The sequence below is a fragment of the Numida meleagris genome, chromosome 18 (genome assembly GCF_002078875.1).
Source record: "Numida meleagris isolate 19003 breed g44 Domestic line chromosome 18, NumMel1.0, whole genome shotgun sequence".
NCBI classification, from domain to species: domain Eukaryota; kingdom Metazoa; phylum Chordata; class Aves; order Galliformes; family Numididae; genus Numida; species Numida meleagris.
In genome coordinates this window covers 3826830-3851634 of record NC_034426.1, presented here as the reverse complement: position 1 = coordinate 3851634, position 24805 = coordinate 3826830, and the positions used below count along the sequence as shown (strand labels likewise).

Sequence of the window (24805 nt, the reverse complement as noted above, 5' to 3'; positions counted from 1 at the left end):
AAAGGAAACTGCAAGCAGGCAACTCTGTCAGCCCAAAGTGTTCAAAACAGGGCAAACTGGATTTAGGGAAAGATGCAAAATGAGAGCAAATGTGATAATTGTAAGAACTGTATGAGAGAGGCAGGGAAACCCCTTGGGTGCAAGAGTAAAGTCATCATCGCATTACGTGAGTATTCCGTTGTGATTGTTCTCTGATGTGAGATAGAGTGAAAAGTGGTAGGATTTTTTTTTCCTTTAATTTATTGGAAATTACGGTGGCTCAGTTTTGCTTTAACGTGTTTTTTTTTTATCTGCTTTGAGTGTGCTCTGAACAGGGCTTTCTGTTCTTGTATTGCTGTAGATTTTGCTTCTTGCTTCACTTTTTTTTTTTTTTTTTTTTTAAATTTGCTCCTAGAGTGAAAAGTTGCCATAACATTTCTGATCCTAGTAATGCACAAAATTCATTCCTTTAATGTCAGGGATGATGGAACTCGAAAACGTGTCAGGGTCACCCAAGAGGACGTGCTCATGAGAACTGCCCCCAGGCTTTTTTTTTCCAGCCCTCCTGGGTGTTCCCAGATGGGCAGCCTGGAACCCAAGAGCTCTTTCAGCAGCAAACCCGTTCCCTCTGCTGGCTTTCTGTCCTGTTGCCTGTCTCAGGATCCCGCTGCTTGAAAACTAGCATCTGAAATGGCTTGGTCGGTGAATAAGCTGCAGTCTGTGGTCAGCTGAGAGCCAGGCTGCCGTGCTTGTGGAAGATGAGGAAGGTGGGTGACTCACATGCAGATGGAAGGTGACCTTGGGGCCAGCCCTCACTGCCCAGTGAAATGTCATCTTGGTGCCGGATGGGCTGAGCAGCTCGGAGGGAGTTTGTGTCCAGCTCCAAGTTGCTTGGGTAGAAATCAGATGACATGCAGCTTAAGGCTGAGTTTGTGTTTAATTAGGAGATTATCTCAAATCTGAAATGGAGCCGCTTTGAAGCGTGTGAACTGAAGCTAGATAAAGACTCCCACCAACCCCTGCAAACTGGAAATTTATCAGTTTCACCCCGCATTTATTTGCTGTGGCTCAGTTTGGGGTGAGAGGTGCAGCTTGGCTGCCACAGCTGGACTTCTCTTTTCGGGTCCATATTTTCTCTCTGTCGGCTGCTCCAGGTTGTTTGTTAGCAGATCGGCTGCCCTGGAACCGCTCCCCCAGCAGCACGCCAGGTCTGAGAGGTGTCTGGCTGTAATGAAATGAGCTGACTGGCACTTTAGCGTTCCCCTGTGTAGGAGCGTCTTAGGAGTAAGACACTTAATTATTATTAACGTTCTAATTGGCCTGTGCGAGTGCAGATGTGCGTGGCGGCGCTGCCTGGCTCTCCGCGCCGCGTGCATCCCGATCCCACTCCAAACCACGCCGAGCCCCGTGCTGCTGCAGTCCGTATCTGTTAACCTTCAGCTGTTTCCAGAAGCCAAACCACAAACAGACTAAAGGCGAAGGGAGGAGGGAAGAAAGTAACTGTAATAAAGAAACATGAACAGGAAAAGTACATCTTGGTAAGGTCTCCAGATAAGAATGGTAAGAATCGTTCTCTCCGAGCATTGTCTGCAGTACAGCGTGTCCTCCCTCTATGCTGGCACAGCTAAAGCATACAGGACATTAGCTCTTAATGGGAAACATTAGGTGTTTAAATCAAGAACATTTTTCCACCGCACGAAATTCTGTCAGGTGACTGCTGCAAGCCTTGGTGGAGGCTCTGCTCCCAGAAGTTCCTTCTTTGTTAGAGGCTTGCCACCTAGTGCTGCGCTTCGGTACTGCTCTCCTCGTCCTATTGCCGGCCTCAGTGCTGGAAAAGCTGATTTTTTAAAATCGCTTATTTGACATAAGTGGCAGTTAGTGCATGCATGGACTGTTTTGCTTTTAGAACAATATTTGCTCGGAGACAAGCAGGAATGCTTGTTGTTCCAGCTGCTTGTGCTGACAAACTGCATCCAAACGGGGTCATCGTGGTGATGTCCCTTTACCCCGCTTTGCCAGAGAAGCAGCCTAAAAATGGATGGCCATCATTTATAGCAGGGCGCTGCCTGAGTGTGAAACTGCAAATGACAGTCAGTTCTGCGGGGTACAAAGATGTTTTTGATGCGTCCACGATTGTCCAGCAGAGAACAAACGTTATTCTTACAAACTCACACTTTAGGAAAACATGAAAGGAACGGGCAATTTAAAATAGCTTCCTTTGTGCTCAGGCCATCTTTCTGAAAAACATAATCTGACCATTCAACCGTATTTACAGCTTTCCCCTTCTGGTGAGTTATTATAAAAACAGAAGCAAGATCCTTAGCTTCCTGTATCTGCACTTAATTTAGCATTAACACTAAAACCATCCTACTCTTCTCTGCTGCAGGAATGATTTCTTCCACCTTTCTCCTGCTTAAGAGCAGCATCTCACACCATGAGTTGTTTCTCCAGAAATCAGGAGGACAGCTGTCCTCACAGTGAAGTTCCTGGTGCCACAACCTGACCCGAAGTTACTTTGCTAATGGAGATCTCTGCTTTGGCAGTGCCACATCACCATGTTTTGAGCTCGGGCTGCGTGGTGCTGAGCAGGCGCAGCTCCCAGCAGAGCCGGTGGCTGTTCAAGACGCTTCGCATCAGTCCAGGCTCTGCTCATCATGTTTATTTGACAGGCAATAACCTTTTTATTGAACCCAGCGCATTACACTGATGATCCACCCTTCAGCAAATATGATTGTAATAATCACTTGGTATTTATTTAACAGCCAATTGCTGTCTTTTGGGAAAGAGTCAATTTACATAGTTCCAAATTACAATTAATACATTTTCTAATGGTTATTTAATAAAGGCTGACATGGGGGAGTTGCGTATTGGTGAGAGGTGAGGACAGGAGACGAGACTTCATTCTGCCACTGCCTTGCTTGGTGACCTTGGGCAAATCACTTTGCCGCTACATGCTTTTATTTATTCCCTTGTAAAACTGGTATAATAATAGCCCGGTGCCATGAAGCCTAATTACTGTTTGTGAGGGATTTTGACCTCTCAAGCAGGGAGCCGTGTGAGTTATACTATAGCCAGCCCATTGACCCTGAGTGAAGGAAACGTATGCAGCTGTTTATCTAGAGGAATGTCGAGACAGAAATACATTTTGGGCCAGTGAAGTATCTTTCATTAAAGAACACCTTCCTCCTACTCGCTCCACCAAATGGCAGAGCTTCCTACTGCTCTTAAGTACAAAGTCTAATTTTCTCTGTATGTATGTATTCAGGAGCCCGGCCAACTCCTGGATATTGGTTTCATTGGCTAATTGATGAGGCGTGGAGGGATTTTCTCTAATGCCTAACTTGGGCCTTCCCCATGTTCTAGTGTCAGACTCTGACTCCTTGTCCTGTTTCTTCCCTCCCCCTCTCCCTCTCCTCCTTAGGAAATTTAAAGCACTTCAGAAAGAGGACTAGGTTTGTAATAAGTTACTTTAATTGTTTTTTTTTTTTGTATTGGTATGCACAGGTTATCTTTAAATGATTTACTGACGTACTGCCAAGCACTGCTCATTTAACCTCCTTCCTGCTCTCTTTGTATATGGATTCCTCTAACGATACTGGCAAACAATCTCTTAGAGAACGTGCAACACATTTCTGCAGTGAACATCTCAAATGAAAGCTAGGAGACACTGCCATTTCAGAGATGTGTGCTGTCGTCCCATGGGTTGGGGCACTGAGGCTCAAACCTTGGTGGGCACCCTGCAGGGTGGGACACTTACCCACCGCCTTCCTGGGAGGGTAAAGGGGAATCCAGGGGTTTCTTTTCTGCTTTTTTCTTTCTTTCTTTCTTTCTTTCTTTCTTTTTTTTTTCCCTGTGATCGTTGAGCCACTCCGACATGAATTTATGTGTGTAATCATCTGTGTTGTAATTGGCAGCCTGGCATATGAGTCACTAACCAAATTAACTGAAGTTTCCTTTGGGGAAAAATGTAATCAGTTACTACACTGAGATACATTGCAAGAAATTAACTCTTACTGTTGGTGGGGGTTTGGAGCTCGCTGGCTGAGGGTTTCCTTCCCCAAACCAAATGGGAGCCAATGGGGGAAGGGGAAGAGAACAGAGAAGGGGAAAAATACCAAAAACACCCCAAAGGGTGGGGGTATCTGGGAAGGCATTTGCAATATTGTCTACCTGAAGAGTTAAAAAATCACAAATAAGACCCATCCCAAATCATGAGGTCATTTTTTTTTTTTTTAATTAGTAAGATGGGAAAATAAATATTTTGCTTGTTTAATGGCTTTAAGCCTCTGGAGCTCCAGACTGTGAGTGTTTGTTTGCAACCCAGATTATTGGACATTCACTTTCTGTGCTAACGAAGGCTGAGATTTTCATGTGGTCGCATGATTCAAGAAGCTGGGGCTTTAAGAAAATATCCACTATTGCAGAACTAGGACTTAATTGGTCATAGTTAGCATTACAGCACTTGATTGTTTTCTTCTGTACTGAAATCTATTGAGAGCCCAAACCTAAGCAGCACTGTGTATATAACTGATCTTTTTTTTTGTTGTTGTTGGGCTGGCTGAATCAAAACATGAAGAAAAGTTTTGTTTCAAATATTTTATTTGAGCTGAAAAGAAAGCTTCGTGTTCAAAGCCGGTTTGCTTAAAAAATATCAGATACTTTATTTTTGAATAAAATGCCCTCATCCCTCTAAGTGTGTTTTTCTACAAGCCTGTTATGGAGTTCCAGTTGACCCTGATCTACAACTGTCAGAGAACAGATGTGTAAAAAGGTCATAGCGGCCCACCTGAGAGGCTCCAGTCTAGTGAGTGACTGAGACATTGAATTCTCGTGGCTTTTAAGTGATAATCCCTACATAATGGTCACGGGAACCCAAATATACAGACATGGAGATGTCAGTATCTTAATTTTGATCTCTAAGTGTTGATATTTGTTGTTTGTTTGTTTGTCTTCCTACTGCCTGAGGACTTTTCCTTGATGAAATATTGTAGAAGGTATGTAGACCAGATGTGCAGTAATGCAACAGGGAAGGAGGAAAATGGTACCTGAGGGACCAAGGCAGCTTTCAGGAGGATGTTCTGGGAAGTCTAACTGCTCCTGCCTGAACAGATAAGATTTGTAGTGTCTTCTGTGTAAGACTGAGCCTGGTCAGCTAAGAGAAAAATGGTGCATGATGCCTAGTGGAAGAGAGCAGAGGAAGGCTGCTTGAAGAAAATAACTATGATGGGCAAAATCTGTAATTTAGGCATGAAAAACCACTACTGATCAGAGAATGCACTGACACTCCTGGAGGGAAAACCAGAAGGTTGAAAACTCTTGGCCCATTCTTGCTCCCTCTGAAGTCAATCACTGAGTGCAGTGTAGATTGTCAGGATAAATGATGACATCTGCTACATGGCAGCCTCTCATTTTAACCTTAAACTGCCTCTACAAAGACTCTCTGAAGAGGGCTGTAGGTGTATATGGTTTTTGTTTCTTTGTTTATTTCTTGCTTGGTGCTCCTGCATAAATATAGCACAAGTGTCTTAGTACCACTGCGATTCTTTGGCATGACTCTATGGCTTCTGACTACATTAGCATTTCCTTTTTCTTTTATCTTCCTTATTTTTATTTTTCATATATTTATTTTAATAACTAGAACAATCTATTTCTGCAGTTGGAGGAGTGCAAAATTCAATTTATCTCACAGAACACCTAAAATTAATTCACGCAGAAAGGGGGTGGTGGAAGATTTAGGTCCTGACTGCAAGCTTTTGACTGGAGTCATTTGTCATTTTGCTTCACGGATTGGAGCAATGAAGGTTTTATAGTGTAAGCCTTTAGAGTGACAGAGCTGCATGTGATTTCACACTGCTGTGTCAGGATTTTCTTTTGCAGGCCTTCATAAGCGGCCTATACAAATTCACATCTGCTTGAGCCTGGTGTGGAGGGGAGCTGGATTGGACACAACCCTTCTGTCTTTGATACTTGGCATCTGCATTGGTTGTGCTCTGCCAGTGGCTGGAAGTCAGTACAGACGTTGTGCATGTGGGATGTTCATGTGAACTTCTCAGTGGTCTAACTTGCTTCTATAAGATGGTCACTGCACTGGTATTGCTGCAGAAATCAGAGCAAATTGCTTCCTGGAGTCGTGCTTGATGTTGTATGCATTCAGATCTATGATCAGAGGATGGATAATCCTTTGTAGGAGCTGGATGCTCGCTACCTCCTGCTGGTCGATTGCGCTTTATGACGCTACAAAGCTAGATAGGGCAAAGCGAAGCAGTGTCAGTGGAGTCAGGCCTTACTGATGGTAACAGTGGGCTGGGCATATCTTCAAGTTATGTGCTGTCACAAAACCTCATGGGCAGAAGCCTTGGAAGGACCAGGTAGCAGGGGCTGGCTGCTTGCAGAACCTCACCAAAATGCCCTTTCAATGGAAAGGGAAATGCAGAGAGCATGAAGGCCCTGATGTGGCGGTGCTTCGAGGTTGCTAAGGAAGTGGGGAGAGCTGGGTGTGCAGGTTCCTGGTCCTTTCAGTCACTTTCCACAAGTCCCTGCTTGTCAGCACCCCTTTTCCAAGGTTATTTATCTCGCTGTCTTTTGCTGAGTTCTTTTGCATCCAAATGAACTGCATTTGTTCACACCTGCCATATAACCCAGTAATACTGTACTAAGTGAGTGGGCTTCACTACTGAGAGCTGTGTTTCAGGTGGGATGTGAATCTGTGCTCATCTCTGCTTCTCTCTTGGGGAAAGAGAAAGCAGGGCAGCAAGGCTTCGCAGAGGCAATGGGAGCTCCAGTATGGCTCCAGAGACCCTCTTTTTCCCCATCCTTTCACAAACCTACGTCTGCTTTCCCTCACCATGGAGTGGCGATGGCAGGGGACGCAGAACAGCAGTTGTTTGCTTCGTAACATCACAGAACAGCTGAGGTTGGCAGGATCTCTAGGTCCACCCGGAAGAGCTGGGCAGCAGCCAGGAGATGCTCAGGAATGGTCCCTTACTAATGCAGCCTCTGTTGTGTTGCAGCTTTCAGCCTGCTCCGGCTCCTTCCCACTTCTGCTCATCAGGATGTGCCAAGGGGAGAGGGACGCGCCACTTGACCCTGCCTGGAGTGGCTGCCCATAGCCCTGCTGCTTCAGTCTCCCAGTGCTGCGTTATGTGTTAGTGTTACGCCAGAGCTTTGGATCTTTGAAATGTGTTATAATCGATGTAAGGCAAAAGTGGCACTTGGTGTGGTATAGATAGTGCATAAATATCCTTCTTGCTGTCTGCACTGAGGTGAGTCTCGTCTCCAGAGCTTCCAGTGTTTTTATTGCTTTTGTTTTTCTTCACAATACTGAATTGTGAACAGTTATCTTGGCACTTTCTGCATGTTGCCAAAGAAACTCAAAATGGCTTTCAGGGGTTCATTTCAGATGGATTTTTCAGTGCCAGTGAAAGAAGAGATGGCTTTTTTTAAAGAATGCAATCTATTTTACCCACTTTCATCCTGAGTTTATACATGGGCCATTAGCTGCCAGCCGAGTGGTGAACACATAACTGGTGATGGTACTGCCTATATCTTGGATCCGCTTTCTCCCCTCCAAAAGCTTTTCCCTTCTCTCTAGCTGTGGTTATAAGCTAGTAAACCTCTCTTAACCCTTTTCAGCAGCAGAATTAACTTCCTTCCATTAATGTTACAAGTGCTTCAGGCAAAAGAGCTTTATTCTGTTGCACCTCCTTTGGGATGCCTCCTTTACAGCGTTGAATGGGTTGAATGACAAAGCAGTCATTAAAACAACTGTTTGAAGATCATTTACCAAGAAAGAGTAGTCTTGTAGCAAAGTCACTGGGGAAGAAGAAGGCCTAAATTCATATCTCAACTCTTTAGCAGTCTCTTGGCATGACCCTAGAATGCACAATCTCTGGTTTTCCTGACCTTCATCTTTTTGGTAGCAACTTATTCCTCTCGAAAAGGCTATCAGTGAGCTGTGCTGGGTGAATGGCAGTGGAAAATGTAGTCCTTTATCTCCCTGAGCTCTAAGCCTTTGTTTGTGAAACAGGAGAGAACACTGCTTCCTTGTGCACTGTCAGCCCCTTGTTTAGAGTGGGGGACCTGATCTCAGTTGGGAGTGTAAACTATAATACAAATTTAAAATGCAAATGAATGTCCGGGCTTTCTAACCCATTGTCCATGGGTCCATGTAATTTCATAGCTAACTAGTATTGGTAAAGCGACTGCAATCTCATCCTCATCTTTGTAGGTCATGTTTATACGGAGATCTCATTGAATTTCTGCACAGTTATGATGTCTTGAGGAATAACCTGAGCCCATTTTACTTAGCAGTGCAGTAGGCTGCGAATAGGTATGCTGTTGAAGCATTTATTGTTTTTCAACTTAAGTCATGGTTTTATATAAATAATATATGTAGCTAGTCAATGCTTGGGAAATGCATTCTTTTCCTTGTGAAATATTCATGGACATCAGTGCCTACTTAGTATCCAGTCAACTTGGAGAATACAGCTCTAGTGAGAAGCCTTGGTTGCCTTCAATGTCTTGGCCAGAGACTGGCCAAGTGGGACAGACTTTCTAGCTGGAGGGTACTGAAAATCTGCCACTTTATCTATCAGTTCCCCCTTCCCTCTCCTTGGACTTCAAATGGACAGCACAGAGAATGAAATCCTCTGCTATGCTGGGGGACAGGCACTCTATGGTCAGGAGTAAGGCTGCTTTCTTTTGTGCCTACAGACAGCCTCATGGAGAAGGTGCAGAGTCTATTCAGGTCTGGCTCGCTCCTGAGCTGGCCAAGGGCAAACCTGGTAATGAGGATAATTCATTCTGCAAGTGAGATCTCTTGGGATTGTCATTTGCAGTCAATCAAAATGATCTGAATAGTTTCTATAACAAATTACAACCTCTGAAATGCTGTCACCTTTCATACACAGTGCATTTTACTCATTCATACACAGTGCATTTTGACCATTGTGGAATTCCCATATGTAACTTCTGCATTTTTCAAGTCTTCAGAATGGAAATGAGAATAAATCCTGACATGGGACTACTGGTATAATAATCCCATGGGGTTGCATAGTGGGGCTCACCTGAGGTCTTTTCTAGTTTGGTAAGAGGTGGTCTCAGTCTTTATCTTAGATGATATTTCAATCTTTAGATTCACCGTTGGAAATCTCATCTCTTTTGTCACATTCTTTGACCAGCAGACAAAATTCTTGGTATGGGAATGGGATGTCCACTTCTTTGAAGTCTGAATATTTTTTCAATAAGTCAGCATGCCAGTCCCTGAATGTGAACGAGGCACGTGAGATGGGCAAGCACATGGGAGAATTAGGGCTTTTTGTTGGTAGCCATACAGGAGAGGTGGCTGGAAATCTTTGGTGATGAAGTTCTAGTCCTGAAAAACCCACTGTGTACTCCAGAATTTGCAGAGCTGTTGGGACTGACTCAAGTCATCTTAATCGCTTAGCAAGTAATAACATTTCTGTCCAGTTCTGACTCCTACAGGCTGCAGGGAGACGTGCATTGTGCTGCCTGATGGAAAGGAGCCGTTGTGATGCTCACTGCAGCTCCCTGCTCTGCTGGCCTATGATGGATGATTTTCTTTTCTTTGCTTAATAACCAGCCCTCGTGTATCTGTCTGAAACTCACACCATTAAAGTCTTAACTCAGCAATCTAAAATGGTTTATTTTTTTGTTTCCTTACCTACATGTCAAAACATAAGCATGAGCTTTACTAATAAATATTTCTATTTTATATGCATATTTTTATGCCATTGTCCCAGTTGTATTTTCAAGGCTAAGGGCTTCAGTATGAGATTCTTCTTGCATGTTTAACAAACAAATACTGAAAAATAAGATATGCTGATGTGGATATTATTATACATAAATCATTGAAAAATGCTCTTTTTAGAGAAGGGAATCGCAAAAGGAGTCATTGACCTGAATAAGAGAAGCTCAGCCATACTCCAGAGGATTTGCCATTTTGATACACGTTAGTGCTTGCTAACAATTGTAATTTATTAATCCTGTTCTCTCGTCTTTTCCTCTCTCCTTGCACATTTGCTTTTTATTGTAAACAAGAATTTTGTATTTATTTTCTAAGAGTGTAAATTGATCTTGTGGTCACTGATTACCACTAAAAGCTACTTGGTAGTCAAAACAATTGCTCAAAAGGCCCATAACCAAAATAGGTAGAAAAGCTCTCCTCACTAGATCATTCAATTTTAATATTTTGAAGAGAAAAAGCAGCATTTGCATCCTGAAACAGAGCCAAGGATATTCTGGACTGATTTGTGGGTCATAACTCTCTCATGGTCTGTTTGGAAACAGAAGCTTGCTGCCTAGCGCAAATTGATGGAGCTCTGCTCCTGCAGATGAAATACTGTTGTTAGCTATGCTGATGGATTCCAGGATATAGATTGGTGATAGCCAGGGTTTTTCCTACTCTCTGGAAAACCAAGATGCCTTGTTTGATTTTAAATGGCAGTTGAACACTTGGAAACTTCTCCTCATGCAGAGAAACTGGAACCAGGGTCCAGACAGCACAGCGAGATTGCTGTACGTTATTTCTTGTTACATCTCTGTTATATCTGCAGTACAGAAGTTTTACTTACACAGCTGCCAGGTCTCTGCTTCTGTCCTCCGCATCCCAAAGCTTCCATCCACGTTCAGTATTTGTCAAATGTATTCATATGCATGTACTTACAGATGTTCATGCTTACCTGCACAACAGATGTGATTATTTTTCCTATTACCTCTGCCTTCCAAATGAGGATGCAATAGTTGAGTATTCTATATCCCAGCAACCAGAACTACATTCTGCAAGAAATTTATAAATAATCCAGGGCTAGGTAATCTTATCAGTAAATACCCAGTTCTAATTTGTAATCACCAGGTGTCTGTCAGAAGCACAAGTTTTCTCTCTCCCAGTACTTCCCAGTTACTGCTAAAACTGCCTGGCTTTGCTTCAAACTGAGCTGTAGTCTCAGCACCATGTTTTATTTTATTTAACAAATGTTGACTTTTTAATAAGATCTGTTTCTTCCTTTGTCAATATACTTGGAATTTGTCTAAGGAGTCCTTTTGTGCATCTTCCCCGTGGTATGTTGTAAACACACTGACAGAAGCAATAGAGCACTTAAACCATCATTACTCCTTGAGTTTCCCCTTCAGCTGCAGCTGTTCTGTTTCTGAAGGTGGATTGCAATGTGTCTCTATCTGTGTTCAAGTTTTAAATCTTACTCAGATGCAGAAGGTGCTGTGCATAGCTGAGCTCTTGCAAAGTCTGGAAATGATTCTTTACTTTTTTTTTCTCCAGTTATTTTGGTAAGATGAGGTGCTTGTTTGCTAGAACGCTTTTTTTCTTGTCCTCTGCAGTTTATCTTTTCTGTGGAAAAAAATACTGTTGGGGAAAAAAAAGATAGGAAATAAGTCGGCGTGCAGAGAGAAATAACCAAAAAATATACAATATATTTCAGTGACACAATTTGGAAAATTCTTAACATGGACACAGAAATATCTGGCTTTCTAAATAAATTCCTGTATTCTTAGCATTTATTGAATCAGCACTGTACCCATCTGTTATGTAACGCTAGCAGCTGGTCACCCTTCCCTGTGATGTACAGTTTCCTTTTCTTCTTGTAGTAGTGATAGAATAATGCTATTATTCTTCAGCACCTCACAGTTAATGTTCCCTTAGGTTGTCATCCAGCTCCCAGTTACTTAAATGTAAATACAGATGAGTTCAGTTCCTAATTTAGAAGAAGAATTAGCTTTGAGCAAAGCATTAATTTATAGTGATGGATTAGAAAAGAGCTTCTTTTTCAGATGAAAACTGTTGGACTGGGTAAAGAAACAATTCTCAGCATCACTCCTTCTGTGTGCCCAAGCAATCTGAGAAAGTGGGTTCTAATAATTGGTCTCAGGAAAAAAGAGGAATAGACAAGCCTGGGTTTCACTACCCTCCTCTCCATCACAGGTACATCTCTGGCCATCTGATAGCTGCAGAGCTGTGACAAAACGATCTGTGCAAAGGTCTAGCACGAGTCCTGCCAGGTTATCTTGGAGAGTAGGAATGGAAAAACAAGGTGTTAAAGAACAGCTGTGTGCAGAAGGCAAAACATGAGATCACTGGCACTTCCAGTGTGGTCTCCTGCCTTGACTCTTTAAATGATAATTTATTGTACAGAATATATATATATATTTTTTTTTCTGTCAAAAAAACATAAATGTTTTGGGGAGATGTTAAAGAATTTGGGGTCTGATTTGAAGTCTATTGAGGTCAACAGAAAGTAGTTCTCATCGTGTATATGTTGGCCATGCTTTTTGAAATGGCTGTGGTGGAAAACCCAAAGTCAGGCAGATGTTAAATATCTGGTAGCAGACCAAGAGCTCCCTTCTACAAAATGCTGAGTAAAGCTGGCTGGAAAGTGAAACATCTGTTTTAGGAAAAATGGGGAATTTTTAGAATTTTTGTCTCATTGAAATAAAAATAAGACTTCTTGCTATAGAGAGAGCAAGTGAACAGAAAGAGGTTCAGCTTGGAGGACACCAAAGCCCAGCTCTGAGGCCATTCCTGTAAGATATGGGAAACCAGGGTTCAATCTATGGTCTACAACATCTCCTTGGCTAGGATCAATCTGTTTTGCAAAATTACTCCCGGTGGATTGGTTTTGACTCAATGAAATCCCATTCTTTGCGGCCGTGGAGCAACCGTGTTCCATAACCCAGACATCAGGGCATCTGTAAGGTCTGTGGGAAGACTATGTTAAATCCTTCCCCTCGTTTATTTGGAGCCTTCTCAATCTTTCCTGTATCACATGGTATAAATCCACATCACCAGGGAATGTGCTAACCACTGGGCTTCTGACTGTGCTAGGATCCTTTCCCAATGAGATTTTGACTGTCAGTCTTCAGCTGGACTGGAAGATTCTTCCCAGCAAGCATGTTGTTGAAACTGATGTTTCCCACAAAGATTTTCAGTTCAGAGAGATCAGCATTTTCTGCACACACACACACAAAAAAAAGTTGGAAAATTCCTGACTAGCACCAGGGCTGAGCACTGTTAAGGTCAACTGACTGCTTGCATCCTTTCTAATGTTTATGTCTTTTTATTTCTAAAGAATTAGAGAGCTGCTCTTCTGGGCAGGAAGTTGCAAAAAGGCCAAGGGCTGCATTTAAATAGTGCATTCAACTGTAACTTGCACTGAGAGCAATTTTGAAATAATCTTTATATAGAAGATGTCATCTCAACTACCTACTGAACATGTTGATACTGAACATACCTAATCTGCCTGCTTTTCACAAAACAGAACATTTCTTTCTTAAGTACCAGACCCAATACTGTAAAAAAGAGGCCTGGAAAAAGAAACTTTAGTAATATAGTCCGTAAGTCCAGCCCAAAGGGACTTTCACTGTCAGATGAAGACAAACTTGGAATGTATAAGTTGAAAAGGGAGGGGAAGGAGAGATAAGGGGGTCAGAGAGGTCTAAACAACTCTTGCATGAGCAGAAGGACAAAGAATGCTAAACAAAGATTTTATTGGCATTAGAAATGTGATGATTACAGGCAGTATGTGGCTGGTGCAGCTTTCCTACTTGGCACATTGCTGCTCATATTCCTACCTCTGCAGTTGGTCTCTTGAGGGATTCTCATCTGAATAACTTTCCCCTTTCTGCTCTCATTTTCCTTGCTGTAAAGTGGTGTCAGTGGTGTTTCTGTTGCCTTTGTAAAGTACTTTGAGATCTGGGGACAAAAGGGATATTTTAGTGTTATTATTCAATCAGTAAGGGATACAACTTTAAAGCTCAAGTTTGAAATCATCCCTATCTTCCTACGCTTCTTTCCTCTTAAAGAGGGATTTTTAAAATTATTATTTCTTTTTCTGTTGGGAAAAACCTAGTGATTGCAAACTAATGAACTTAGAAGAGTCCTCCTACAGTCTTGACTTCTGAGCCAAGTCTCAAACCCTCCTGTGGCTTTGTTGTTGGATGCAAGTTATGTGCTCTGAAGAGCTGTATTTGGAGAGCAACGTACAAGTGGCAGATGGTGGCAATTCTCCAGGTGTCCCATTGCAAAATGTGTTGGGCTAAATGGGAAGCTGGGTCAGGAGCAAGCCATCGGTGCTGACCTCAGAGTGAGCATCTTTACCCAGCTGGAGTAGCTGGCCACAGTCTATCCTGGAGTGAAGGCTGTCTCTGGTTACCTGTTAACTCCATGTAGCATAAAGCCCCAAAGTGGTCAGCCATGGGGTAGCTCTTACTTACACTGCTCTGTCCTTCAGGTCATCATTGCTTGTGCTTCCTTACGTGGTCTCAGCACTTCACTATCTCAACACACAGTGACTGTCCTCAGAAGCTTCTAGGCACAAAAAAGTGCTATGTCTTGCTCATCAGTACAACAGGACTGAAGTAAAGATACCGTGCATTAAATAGAAATCTCATAATATATATTTTTTAAGTTGTGGTGTTGTAATTTCCTGTACATGAGTCGTCTGCATTTCGGTCACAATAAGAAATCATTTTAATGTCTTTTAGCCCCTATCATCTATCGCATGGGCCTCACAGGCAATCGATAATACAGTCAAAGCAGCTGTATGTAGTGACTTTGCTCTGCCATTTGATTCCTGAAAAGATTTTTCATGACCAAGATAAAGATTGGAACAACTGACTATTCAAGAAATCTTGTTATAGAATGAGATCTCATACTTCAGTCCCACAGCTTATTGTCCGCATGGAAATCCAGCTGAGAAATTCAGCATTGCTTTATCAGCAAAGTTACAAATATTTACGAAGGAACAGAAGTTGAATGGGAAGGATTGTCTAATCCAAGCTATGTATGCTTATAACTGCCCTGAGCATGAAAACAACTGCTTTTTCTCAATTTTTCTTGCTTTATGGGTGGTCTCCAGTGTTATCCATAAATAATCTTTTTTTTTCCTTTTTTTTACTTTGTACAGGATAAAGAGGATAATAACCGTACCAGCTTCACCAACCCATGGAGAGAACAGCTGAAGAGAGCCTGTGAAATTGCTATGATGAATAGCAGAAGAAGGGAAGGTTTCTTGCAGCGAGAGAGATCTGAGCAGCACTTCAGGCCAGAAGGCAAAGTGAGAAAAACCTTTTTTGGATGTAGCTATGCAGCTTCCTTGGATCATATTAGAAGTGTGTTATTAGAGAAGAGGGAACCAAGAGGATTTCCTTTCTCCATGCAAGAGAAAAACAAAGAAAAATGAAATATATATTGGGAAATGTATCTAACTTAGGAAAGGAAAAGTGAAATACTATCCCAAAGAATGAGCTTAAGTCAGTCAAAGAACAGAAATTCTAAAAAAAGTAGTCTGTAGTTTATTTAATATGGACACAGCAATGAGAATTTTACCTTGCAAAATCAGTTGCTATTTCTGGAATAGTTCCTCTCTAGGTAAATCATAATATCTAACATTCCAACCATTGTTCTAGTCTGGTATGCTAGGCACTGTCCACCATGTCAGTGCTGCATGCTGTTATCATTTCCAGGTTCAGTCTCCTCAAAGACTCCCCCCCCCCAAAAAAAAAAAAAGAGTTCACTCTTCTGACCAATTAAGCAGCAGACTAGGGCTATAGATTCAATTCACAGCAGTCTTTTCCTAAATTCAGAGCCACTAGCAACTTCTATTTCTTCTAGAGATGTTACACTCCTATCTTCATTAGGTTCAAAGGAGCTGCATAAAACTGTTGTGTATGAAACTGTCTCAAGTTCCTCCTTGGGAACACTGACACGGAAAATAGTATGTATCTTTCTCTTCAAAATATGCCTTGCCAAGGAGAAGCAAGGCTTGAAACCAGTATTGCAATTTCAAATATGTCACCACCACAGTTGCTTGTTTGGGTTTCAGCTCTATGAACAGTAATGGTTACAAATGGTGGGTGGGTGCTTCTTGGGAGCTTAAGAAGCACTAACCTAGAAATCTCTGTTCCAGAGGCAAGATTGAGCTGTTCTGTCTGTCAAAGGCATTGATCACATATATACCATCCAGGCCTCCATACTGCCTTTAATATCTACTAAACACAAGATAAATAAGTAAGTTAGTTGACCCTTTTAGCTCCAGATGCTATTGGTAGGAAGGCTTGCTAGACTTTAATCTATGACTCTGGTCAGACAAAACACTTATCTCGTGAAGACCTCAAGCTGGCTTGACTGTATTTGCTACCAGCAGCAGACTAAAGCTCAGCAAATTATTAACAGAAGTTCAGTCCAACAGTTCAGCAGTCAAGGCCTGCCATGTGTTGAGATGTTCTTTCCTGATCTATAGCTGTCACTGGTGTGAGTTTACAGTCCTGGCCCCCTTCTCCATTTCCCTAATGACAGCTGTAAACCCCCTATATCAACAAGGTGGCTTAAGCCCTGACATGATTGGCTTTGCCCATCTCTCTGTACACTTAGGAAACTCTTCCTTCTCAAAGTGTTTTGGCAGCTCACATGCAGTATGGCAGGATATTGGATCTATTGCTGGCTTAGTGATGAACAGATGTCAGAGAAAAATGGTAACCGGAGAAAGGCTGAAAAAACTATTTTCCTATGAGGGCTTTCCACCTAGCAGAGGCATTAGTAAAATGCAAGAGAGTCTTTCTTCAGGTTTTTCAATGGGGTTTGGTGTTTAGGTCGTTCTTGAACTGAATTTCCCTAAGGCAATGAATATGAGAAGTTATTCTTCCACCACAGTGTTGGTGGAGCTTGCGTAGATGAGAGCGTGATCAAACTTGGACAAGCATTTAAGTACACTGAATGCACAATATTGCAACCCTCTCTGAGGAGGGCCTAGAACTCTGGGTAAATATGTTATTAAAAATTGTATCTGCATGTCATTTACCAAAATAATTACATATTTCAGAAGACATTTGATTTTTTTTAAGTAGTTCTTCAATTTCCAAGTGCTGAAATCATTACTGAAAATGCTGACACTTCAATCAGAAGCTTTTGAAAGTAGTATACTCTGGGTTTTTGCATTATGTTCCTCTTTGGGCACTTAAGTGATATGATAAAGGCGCTGATCACCCATAGATAGCTTTGAAGTTGCTGACAGTTTGAATAGTCGGCACCTCAGGACAAGCTGAGAAGCTTGGTGCATCAGCTCATGTCCCTGTATTTTAAAACCACGGCCTCTGCAGTGACTGACTTTGAGACAGGTGAAGTTGATAAAAGTGAAGGAGTATAAAAAAGCTAAGTGCAGCAGAGGATTAAAAAGAAGGGAAGATAACAAGAAGAGAGATTGTGGCCTAGATTAAAAGGCAGAATTTCGTTGGGATGTTTTCCTTATGTCAAGACCTCCTTTTTATTGCCTTTTTTTTCTTTATATGGAGTTGCACTGAAAAGGCTGCATCCTGACTCTCCCACATCTCTGTATTTTATCTTGGTCAATGATGTACATCCTTGTAAAAAGCAGGTTAAACATTTCTGTGGTTAAATGTCACCTGGCTTGGTGGAAGCAGAAGGCTCACGTATAGGGCTGGCAGGATTGAGTCACTTCATAAGTTGCAGTCCCTGCTGCTCCCCCTCGTCTAGACTTGTTCTCATCTGAAACCTAGCAAGGTCCTGTCACTGAAGTCACTTTAAACCTGGAATGGAGAGATCCTGCTATAGCATCCTTGTGCTTGTATTCTGCAAACAGCAACTCTGTACGGGGACTATGTTCCCTGGCTGCAGTTGCTTATTCTCAGACTCCTCTGAGGCTTAATAGAGTGTTTCACATTTAATTTTGGAGGTCTGAACAATCCTACTGCTCGGATCTTGTAAGTTAAACAGGGTCAGACCTGGTTAGTTATTGGATGGGGTCACCTCCAAGGAAAACACAGGTGCTAGCCTGCAGGAAGTGTGATGGTGATTCAGAGGTGGCTCCGATCCCTCCGTGCCTCTTGTGCCAGTGCAGCACTGGCAGGGATGACTTCTTCCAAAGGTCAGGGCAGGATGCAAAACCGCTGCCTCTTTATTATGTTTACAGGGGCACAGGAGAAAGTTCCTACCCTAGAAATGGGGCACGTCTGATGTGATTAAAAAGCAGATCTCTGCTTCTTTAAAACTAGGAACAGTCCCTCTGAGAAGATCAGACCTATGGTATTCCAGGAGGCCCTTTATCCTTACCGCACAAAATCCCAATTCTTTTATAGCCCTGCTTCTGACGGTGAGTCAGTTCTGCTCTACATGTGAGGAATGTTCCTTTTGTCAGACTTTCACATAGCAGGTTAGCTTAGAATGGAGTTCTCTTTTCATTAAGTTAGAATCTTTGCACTTTAGTTAGTTTGGGTCAAAATTCCTTTGAGCTTAGAACTTAAGTTTCCAAATAGCACTGAATGAGAGTTCTTCTTATAACAGATACGTTTCTACCTCTTTAGACCCAGCCACGTATCTTACACCTGGCTCAACATTTCAGCTCTCTAAATAAGAAATGATGCTGTGGCTCTTCCTGCTCTAAAACTAGACAATGATCTCATAGACATCAAAGTTACTCCTTTGGAATAACACCTTTCTCCATGCCTTTTTGTAATAACGTCCCCTAAGGTGAAATCTATCTTTAGGATAGATTTTGCCACATAAGAATAGAGAATTTTTTTTCAGAAGAATTATTGTTGTTCTCGATTGTATTGCTATGGCCTATCGACCAGGAATTTTATTGCGTCTTTATTTGGGACAGAACTGAATGCATGCTTCATTAGAATGTTGAGGCACTTTTCATCACAGATTTACTGATGTCTGTAGTCTCAACACAGTGAAACAGTGCTAAGTATTTTCTAAAATGAAGTCAAGTGAATGCAAAGCATATGCTTAATGGAGTGCCTGCTTAAATGTTGTCCCAAAAGAAGGATAGATTTCTCATCCTTAAGCATTTTGCATTAAATCTTATGGGGAAAAAATTCAACTCAGTCAACTCAGTATGAATTAGCTCTTTGCTGATCAACCACTGATGGTGCTTTCCATTCAGATCTGCTCTGGGATGCTCCGTTTCATCAGCAGCTTGTTTTGGCTAGTCCTGGAGTACTTTCTATATATTTTTGCCAATTGCAGTTGGAATTGTCACTTGCTTTTTGAGGGGAGAAGCGGGGAGCAAGTACAGTTTCTAGACTTTTGTGGGTTTTGGCATCTTCATGACAGTTTTACTGAGCTTGCACATATTATGCTCTTGCTGACATTTCCTCCTTTTGAAGTCATTAAAACCAATTTCATATTTATAAATAAAATGTCCTAATGCATCTAATATTTGATGAGGTCTGGCTGCTGCCTGCTTTTCTTTTTAATGTTTACACCAGGTGCCTCTTGCTATCAAGGAACCAAGCAATGAATAAATTTAACAGATATTTCTTTTAATTAGCCCCCGAAGAGCTAGCAATGAAAAACACTATCAGAAACATTTACTGCTATAGAAAATACAAGACTCCTTCTCAAAGCCACTATACAGAACTACAGGGCTGCAATAAAATCATCACTTGGATGCAGACATAGATTGTTTATATAGGGATCTTGTATGAACCATGCATTTATTAGTATTAATTTCTAAGCATGCAAACACTTCCACACGTGCATCTGAGTAGAACTATTGAAGTCAGTGGGATAGCTATGCTGCCTAGCATTAGGCACATGCATGAAAGTTGGTAGGATTAGGGCTCCATTTATGTCTATCCCTAAGAGCTTTACCTTCTCTCAGGAGTGGGGAGGAAAACTTACGTTCCAGATTGGTGTAATTACTGTAACATACAATATTGGCAAACCAGTTCCTCTGAACGTCTGCAACATTTCAAAGTACATTAAGATACAGGCTAAAGGCTGACAGTTCCTTATTCTGACTCACATGCTGCCCTCTCTGCTTTTGATTCTGCATTCAGAACTGCCACCCGAGTGTCAGAGCTGCAATAAATATGCATTTATGTAGCACCCTTCTTTTTTTGAAGTTTTCTGAACACTTTACAGACAGCTCTTTATTTCCACAGGTCTCAAAGCTTTAAAAATCTCTCTAAGTATTGTTATCCTTCTTTTACTGAGGGAGAAATGGGTGTGTTTCAAGGGAAGTGACTGGTCCAGGAACTATTGCTTTCAAGTGAGATAAATCAGATTTTTCCTGTGGAAATTTTCTCAAAAAGATCTCAAGTGACTCTGTGGGAAAACACAGAATTTTTATTTCCATGTTGCAGTTAGTCTTGCATGATCCTGTCTATATCAGCCAATAACCCTTGTGTGTGACAACAGTCAGCCTAGAAAACCCTATGGACCAGACACACAGTAATTATCTCCACCCCACGGCTGGGCTATCATGAAGAAAATACAAGGATCCTGACTTCAGAGTTGTTTGTTGTAGACAGTAGGTTATGGGGGTTAAATTCTGCACTGAATCCATCTCACAGGTCAGTTTTATATGAGGCCTTAAGGGAGACTGAAATTACATCCAGGGTTCTGTTATTTGTGCGTGGTTTGTCTGGCTTGCAGTTGAATTGTGCCCGAGATGTACAGATAATGCAGCTGACTTGCAGCTGAGTGTCCGTGCAGCTCTGCATTTGAAATAAGCACGAAGCCTAGAGCAATGGTCAGTGGAGAGCAAACACATCCACATACATCTGCCTGTAACGACCTGCTCTGATACACCTGGTGTTAGCGAACCCTTTGGGATGGCAGCTGACGCACTGCTACCAGGTCTGGGCTCCATAAGGTAGGATGACAATCCCTAGATAATGGGGTGTTCTGTCAGGGTCATCCCACTGCATTGATCCAATCCCTGAAATGGCTGGATGGGGAAAAGAGGGCTCTCTTCTCTCCGTCAGCTCTATAGAAATTCCTTAATTAAAGAGCGACAGAAACATTCTCTGCCAGCAAAATAGTTCTCATAATGTTGTTATGGGAAATGTCTTAAAAGTGGCAGTCAATTCTTCTTTGAAGTCATTAACAACTAAAACTGAATGCAGGAACTGGTGTGAGAGGGCTGGAAATATGAGAAGATTTAAAGTGTATCTCTTACATGTACTCCAGCAGAGAGAAGGGAAGAGATCCAATTGCTTCCTTACCCTTGGAATTTCTCTGTTGGTTTTAATCGTGTGATGCCCTAATGACAAACTCCACACACACTCTGGGGTATGTTCTCAACTTAATCCATGGGGATTCATGTCTGTAATACTCATTAATGTCAAGAAGCGTTAGGAGGAACATAAATCTTTGCTCACTAAGATGTGAATCTAGACTCTGATGTACACCATACTACATCAGCTGCTGACTGAAGAAAAAGAGGAATTCCAGCACCTAAAAAGTCTACTTTAGAGTTCCTAGACTAAACAATCGATCCAGCCAAAAAAATCAGGGGTGAAATTTCTACTCCACACTTTGGTTCAAAAACACCAGCTGCGATAGAGAAAGATGCATACCCAATGGGCAGCCCCTGGCTCACACAGGAAGTCCATAAAATCCCTATGAATCCCCACTCAGCTAGACAAATTCTCTAGGTCCACAAGAAACCTTAAAAAGCAGACAAACAATGCGTATCTGAGTAAATCTTCAGTGCCATACAGCTGGGGAAAATATCACAGTATGCACATATATAAAGAGAAATTCTGATGCCAAGAAATTGGAACTACTCTATAACAGACTTCTGATTTGTGATTTCTTTGGCACGGAGCCTAACAAAAAATCACTGTGATTTCCAACTGCAAATATTTTTGGAACCACCAGACTTGCTCCCATGTGTACGTTAAATGAAATGAATGTTCAAAACCCATAATAAAACCCCAGAGGGAAGTCTCCGATCAGAATATTAACATTAATCTTAGGAAGTCACTAGGAACCATTCAAGCTATAATAATAAATTGCAATAAAGAAGGAATATAAGGGCTTTTTTCTATCTGTCCGTTAAGCAGGTGTTACTGTGAATGCTCTAATCTACACAGCGCAAAAGTGAAGTGGCTGCCCTTAAATTTTCCAGTTGTGTAAAATAAATAAATGACATTACCATAATATGTACAACAATCCCTCTTATACTAGCTTAAGTGTAGTTTGGGGAATACTGCCGATACTGAGATAACGTAATGCAGCTATGCAAGACAAGGCTGGAAAGTTTTCAAAAGCAATCCTTCTATCAACAGCAGGACTGTGAGCTCACTCCAGACTGATGGCAAGAGCCATTGCCAGGCATCTTGCTTGTGACCGGGTCGCTGGTCATTCAGCCTGGGTCACAGGTGTCAGGACTCGGTGCTGTCACATTGCTCCCATATGAAATAAGTGGCTGACCTGCACCGTGCTGACCTGCCACCTATACTTCACCTTTGTCTGCATCTGGATCCAGATTGCAGTGCTTAAATTCAGGTATCTAAAATGGCGGCACCGTACGTTATCAGCAGTGGCTCCATTTTCAAAACTAATGATATTTTTCAAAAGCAGCTTCCTTTGGCTAGCGGCAGTCAATCAGGATGGCTCAGCATTGTCATTTAGATAATGTGAGTACATGTGCTCAGTCTTTAACTGCTGAGTTTAAAAACGCTTTGGCCACAGTCTCCAGCACTTCATTAAAACTGTGGTTCTCTGTTCACAATATTTGTAATGTTTAGCAAAGGAATGATCAAGAAGTGAATCAAATCAAACCAAACCTGCCCTTTATTTTGACTTTTTTTTTTTTTTTTCAAGTTTGGAGTCTTTAAGTAGTCACATGAAAAATTTCTCATTGTCAGTAGATAGACTCAGCCAGGACCAGCACACCACACTACTGGAAAAGGCAGAGTATTTTCAGATAGGTGGGAAAGAAGGTGTAGAGGAAATCTTAATTCAATAAGAGGCGTCTTTCTGGTTCAGGCACTGGCTCCTAATGGTGAACCCGTTTCTCTTATCACAGAGAAGTTGTTTTCACACCTGGTCATTCCATGGTGATCACTGTCCTTCTGACACAACTCAGATTCCAGGAGGTGTGGGAACTCCCACAGCACAGCCTCTGCAAATATTTGTAGCTCAGCAGCTACAGCGAGCCATTGGAAGCTGATCCACATTGAACCACACCACTGAATCCACTGGGATTCAACCAGTGTTCACTAAGAAACAGGTTACATCTCAAGTCCTGAAATCCAAAGCACCAAGACAGCTCAAGGAAAAATTCTGATCACATGTATCATGCCATTCACCAAGAATTGTCCAAAAAGTGGCTTTACCGTGTTTGGTATGTTCCCATTATGAGTTTCTTGTGCACAGCCTGACAGAATAACAAAATCATTGTTCCAGGTATGAATAGTGCTCTATTAATAATCTATTAAGTCGTCTGCAATAGCAGTGAATGACAGACACTTCAGCTGACTCTTGAAAAATGAATTGATATCAGCTGTGAAATTGGACCCCAAGTATGGAGACATACAATAGGACATGGCTGTGAGAGATTAGCTGGGGGCCATGTGGTTTCTCACTCTGCTCCACCCCCCTCTTCGAGAAGCGAACATGCCCCAGCACCCTGTATTTGTTTGAGATTAATATGGGCATGTCTGGGGAGAGCGCTGCGTTGGGCCGTTAGGAATTTTGTTCTCTCATAACAAACAACTGATCTGTTAATGTCTCCTGACCTGTCTTCGTGGAAAACACTCATGCAGGGAGAAGCACTTATGAACAGATTCTCATCTTCATCCTACAAATAAGTCGCTGTTTTTTCTCTTCACCACTCTGCTTTTATCTCTCATCTCTCCTGTTTGACACATCTCTCCCGCTGACTGCTGGTGGGGCGAGCCTGTGATTTGTTCCAAGCAAACACATGTGCACAGTTTCCACCATTGTGTGGTCTCATGCTATGAACTTACCTGTGGGTGTTTACTTTGGTGGCATGACCTGGTATTTTGTAGTGCTGTATCTTTTTTTCTCCTTCCTTGATATTTTTTCCCCTCAGCCACGATAACTCTTCGTCAGAAGCTGCTTGCATTTCTGCTTTGATCATATAGAACGTAGCGTATAGCCTCGGGTAACAGAGTGCTGCTTAACACAGATGAAATAGCTACAAACCCTCTTAGAAGTAGGGTTTAAAAAGGGATACCAGTGAAATCAGATCCCTCTAGCTGGACAGCAGTCTGATAGGAGAACAAGGGCTGTTGTGGTATTTGGCAGCCAGACAGTCTTTATTGTTATTAGATGAAACAAAGCTTGTGATCTTTAGTCCTTGACCTTAACTGCAGCAGCACACTCTTAATCAGACCTTAATTTAACACCTAACATGGTCACAGAAAGGATCAGACATGGGCTGCTGGTTTAATTACATGTAGCTGATATCATCCAAACCAATTTAAACCTCATTGCTGTGAGTTGGGCACTGGATGGGAATCACCCTTTAGATGCAAAACAGAGCAATTTCCAATACGAAAGAAAAAAAAAAAGAAGAGCAAACATACTGCTCGAGGTTTTGTGCATTCACTTAAAAAAAAAGAAATAAATACTCTTTTGGATACTTTGCAGGTGATGTTACAGCCTTTTCAGAAGGAACTGGAATCAACACAGTTTGCTAAGTCTCTCTGCCCTTTATGCCTTCCCTTCGGCATTTTAAGTATTTCTAATCATAGAATCACAGAATGGTTTGGGACCTCATAGAAGGGACCTTAAAGATCTCACAGCCCCATCCCTGCCGTGGGCTGGCTGCCCCCACCAGCTCAGGCTGCCCAGCGCCCATCCATGGCCTGGTGCACAGCCAGCTTTGGGGCACCCACAGCTCTGGGCAGCAGTGCCAGGGCCTCACCGCCCTCCGAGTAAAGAATTTCCTCCTGATATCTAATCTAAATCTCCTGACATATGTTGAACTGTTGCTGTATTAAAGTGACCAATGACTGAACTGTCCAACTCTTCCCTGATTTCTTATCAGAGATCAAGCTGAGTAAAAAGTAA

At 42.1% G+C, this 24805-nt stretch overlaps 1 protein-coding gene and 1 long non-coding RNA gene across 3 annotated transcripts in view; one reads left to right on the top strand and one right to left on the bottom strand.

The window, feature by feature from the left end:
* Positions 605-24805, top strand: part of MYL10 (myosin light chain 10) — a 62493-nt gene continuing 38292 nt past the window's right edge. Inside the window, exons 1-2 of one of the 2 annotated variants that reach the window (XM_021416199.1) lie at positions 605-746; positions 14916-15065. In XM_021416199.1, coding sequence (XP_021271874.1) covers positions 738-746; positions 14916-15065 — 159 coding nt within the window. In that variant the 5' untranslated portion in view covers positions 605-737. Of the gene's footprint in view, positions 747-6994; positions 7242-14915; positions 15066-24805 lie in introns of those variants that run through there. The other variant, XM_021416200.1, reaches the window with a different exon arrangement.
* On the bottom strand, positions 9747-23930 carry LOC110407951. Its single transcript, XR_002444099.1, has 3 exons — positions 23737-23930; positions 13582-13702; positions 9747-11359 (listed from the first exon to the last, which is right to left on the bottom strand). It is a non-coding gene; the product is annotated as an uncharacterized LOC110407951 (long non-coding RNA).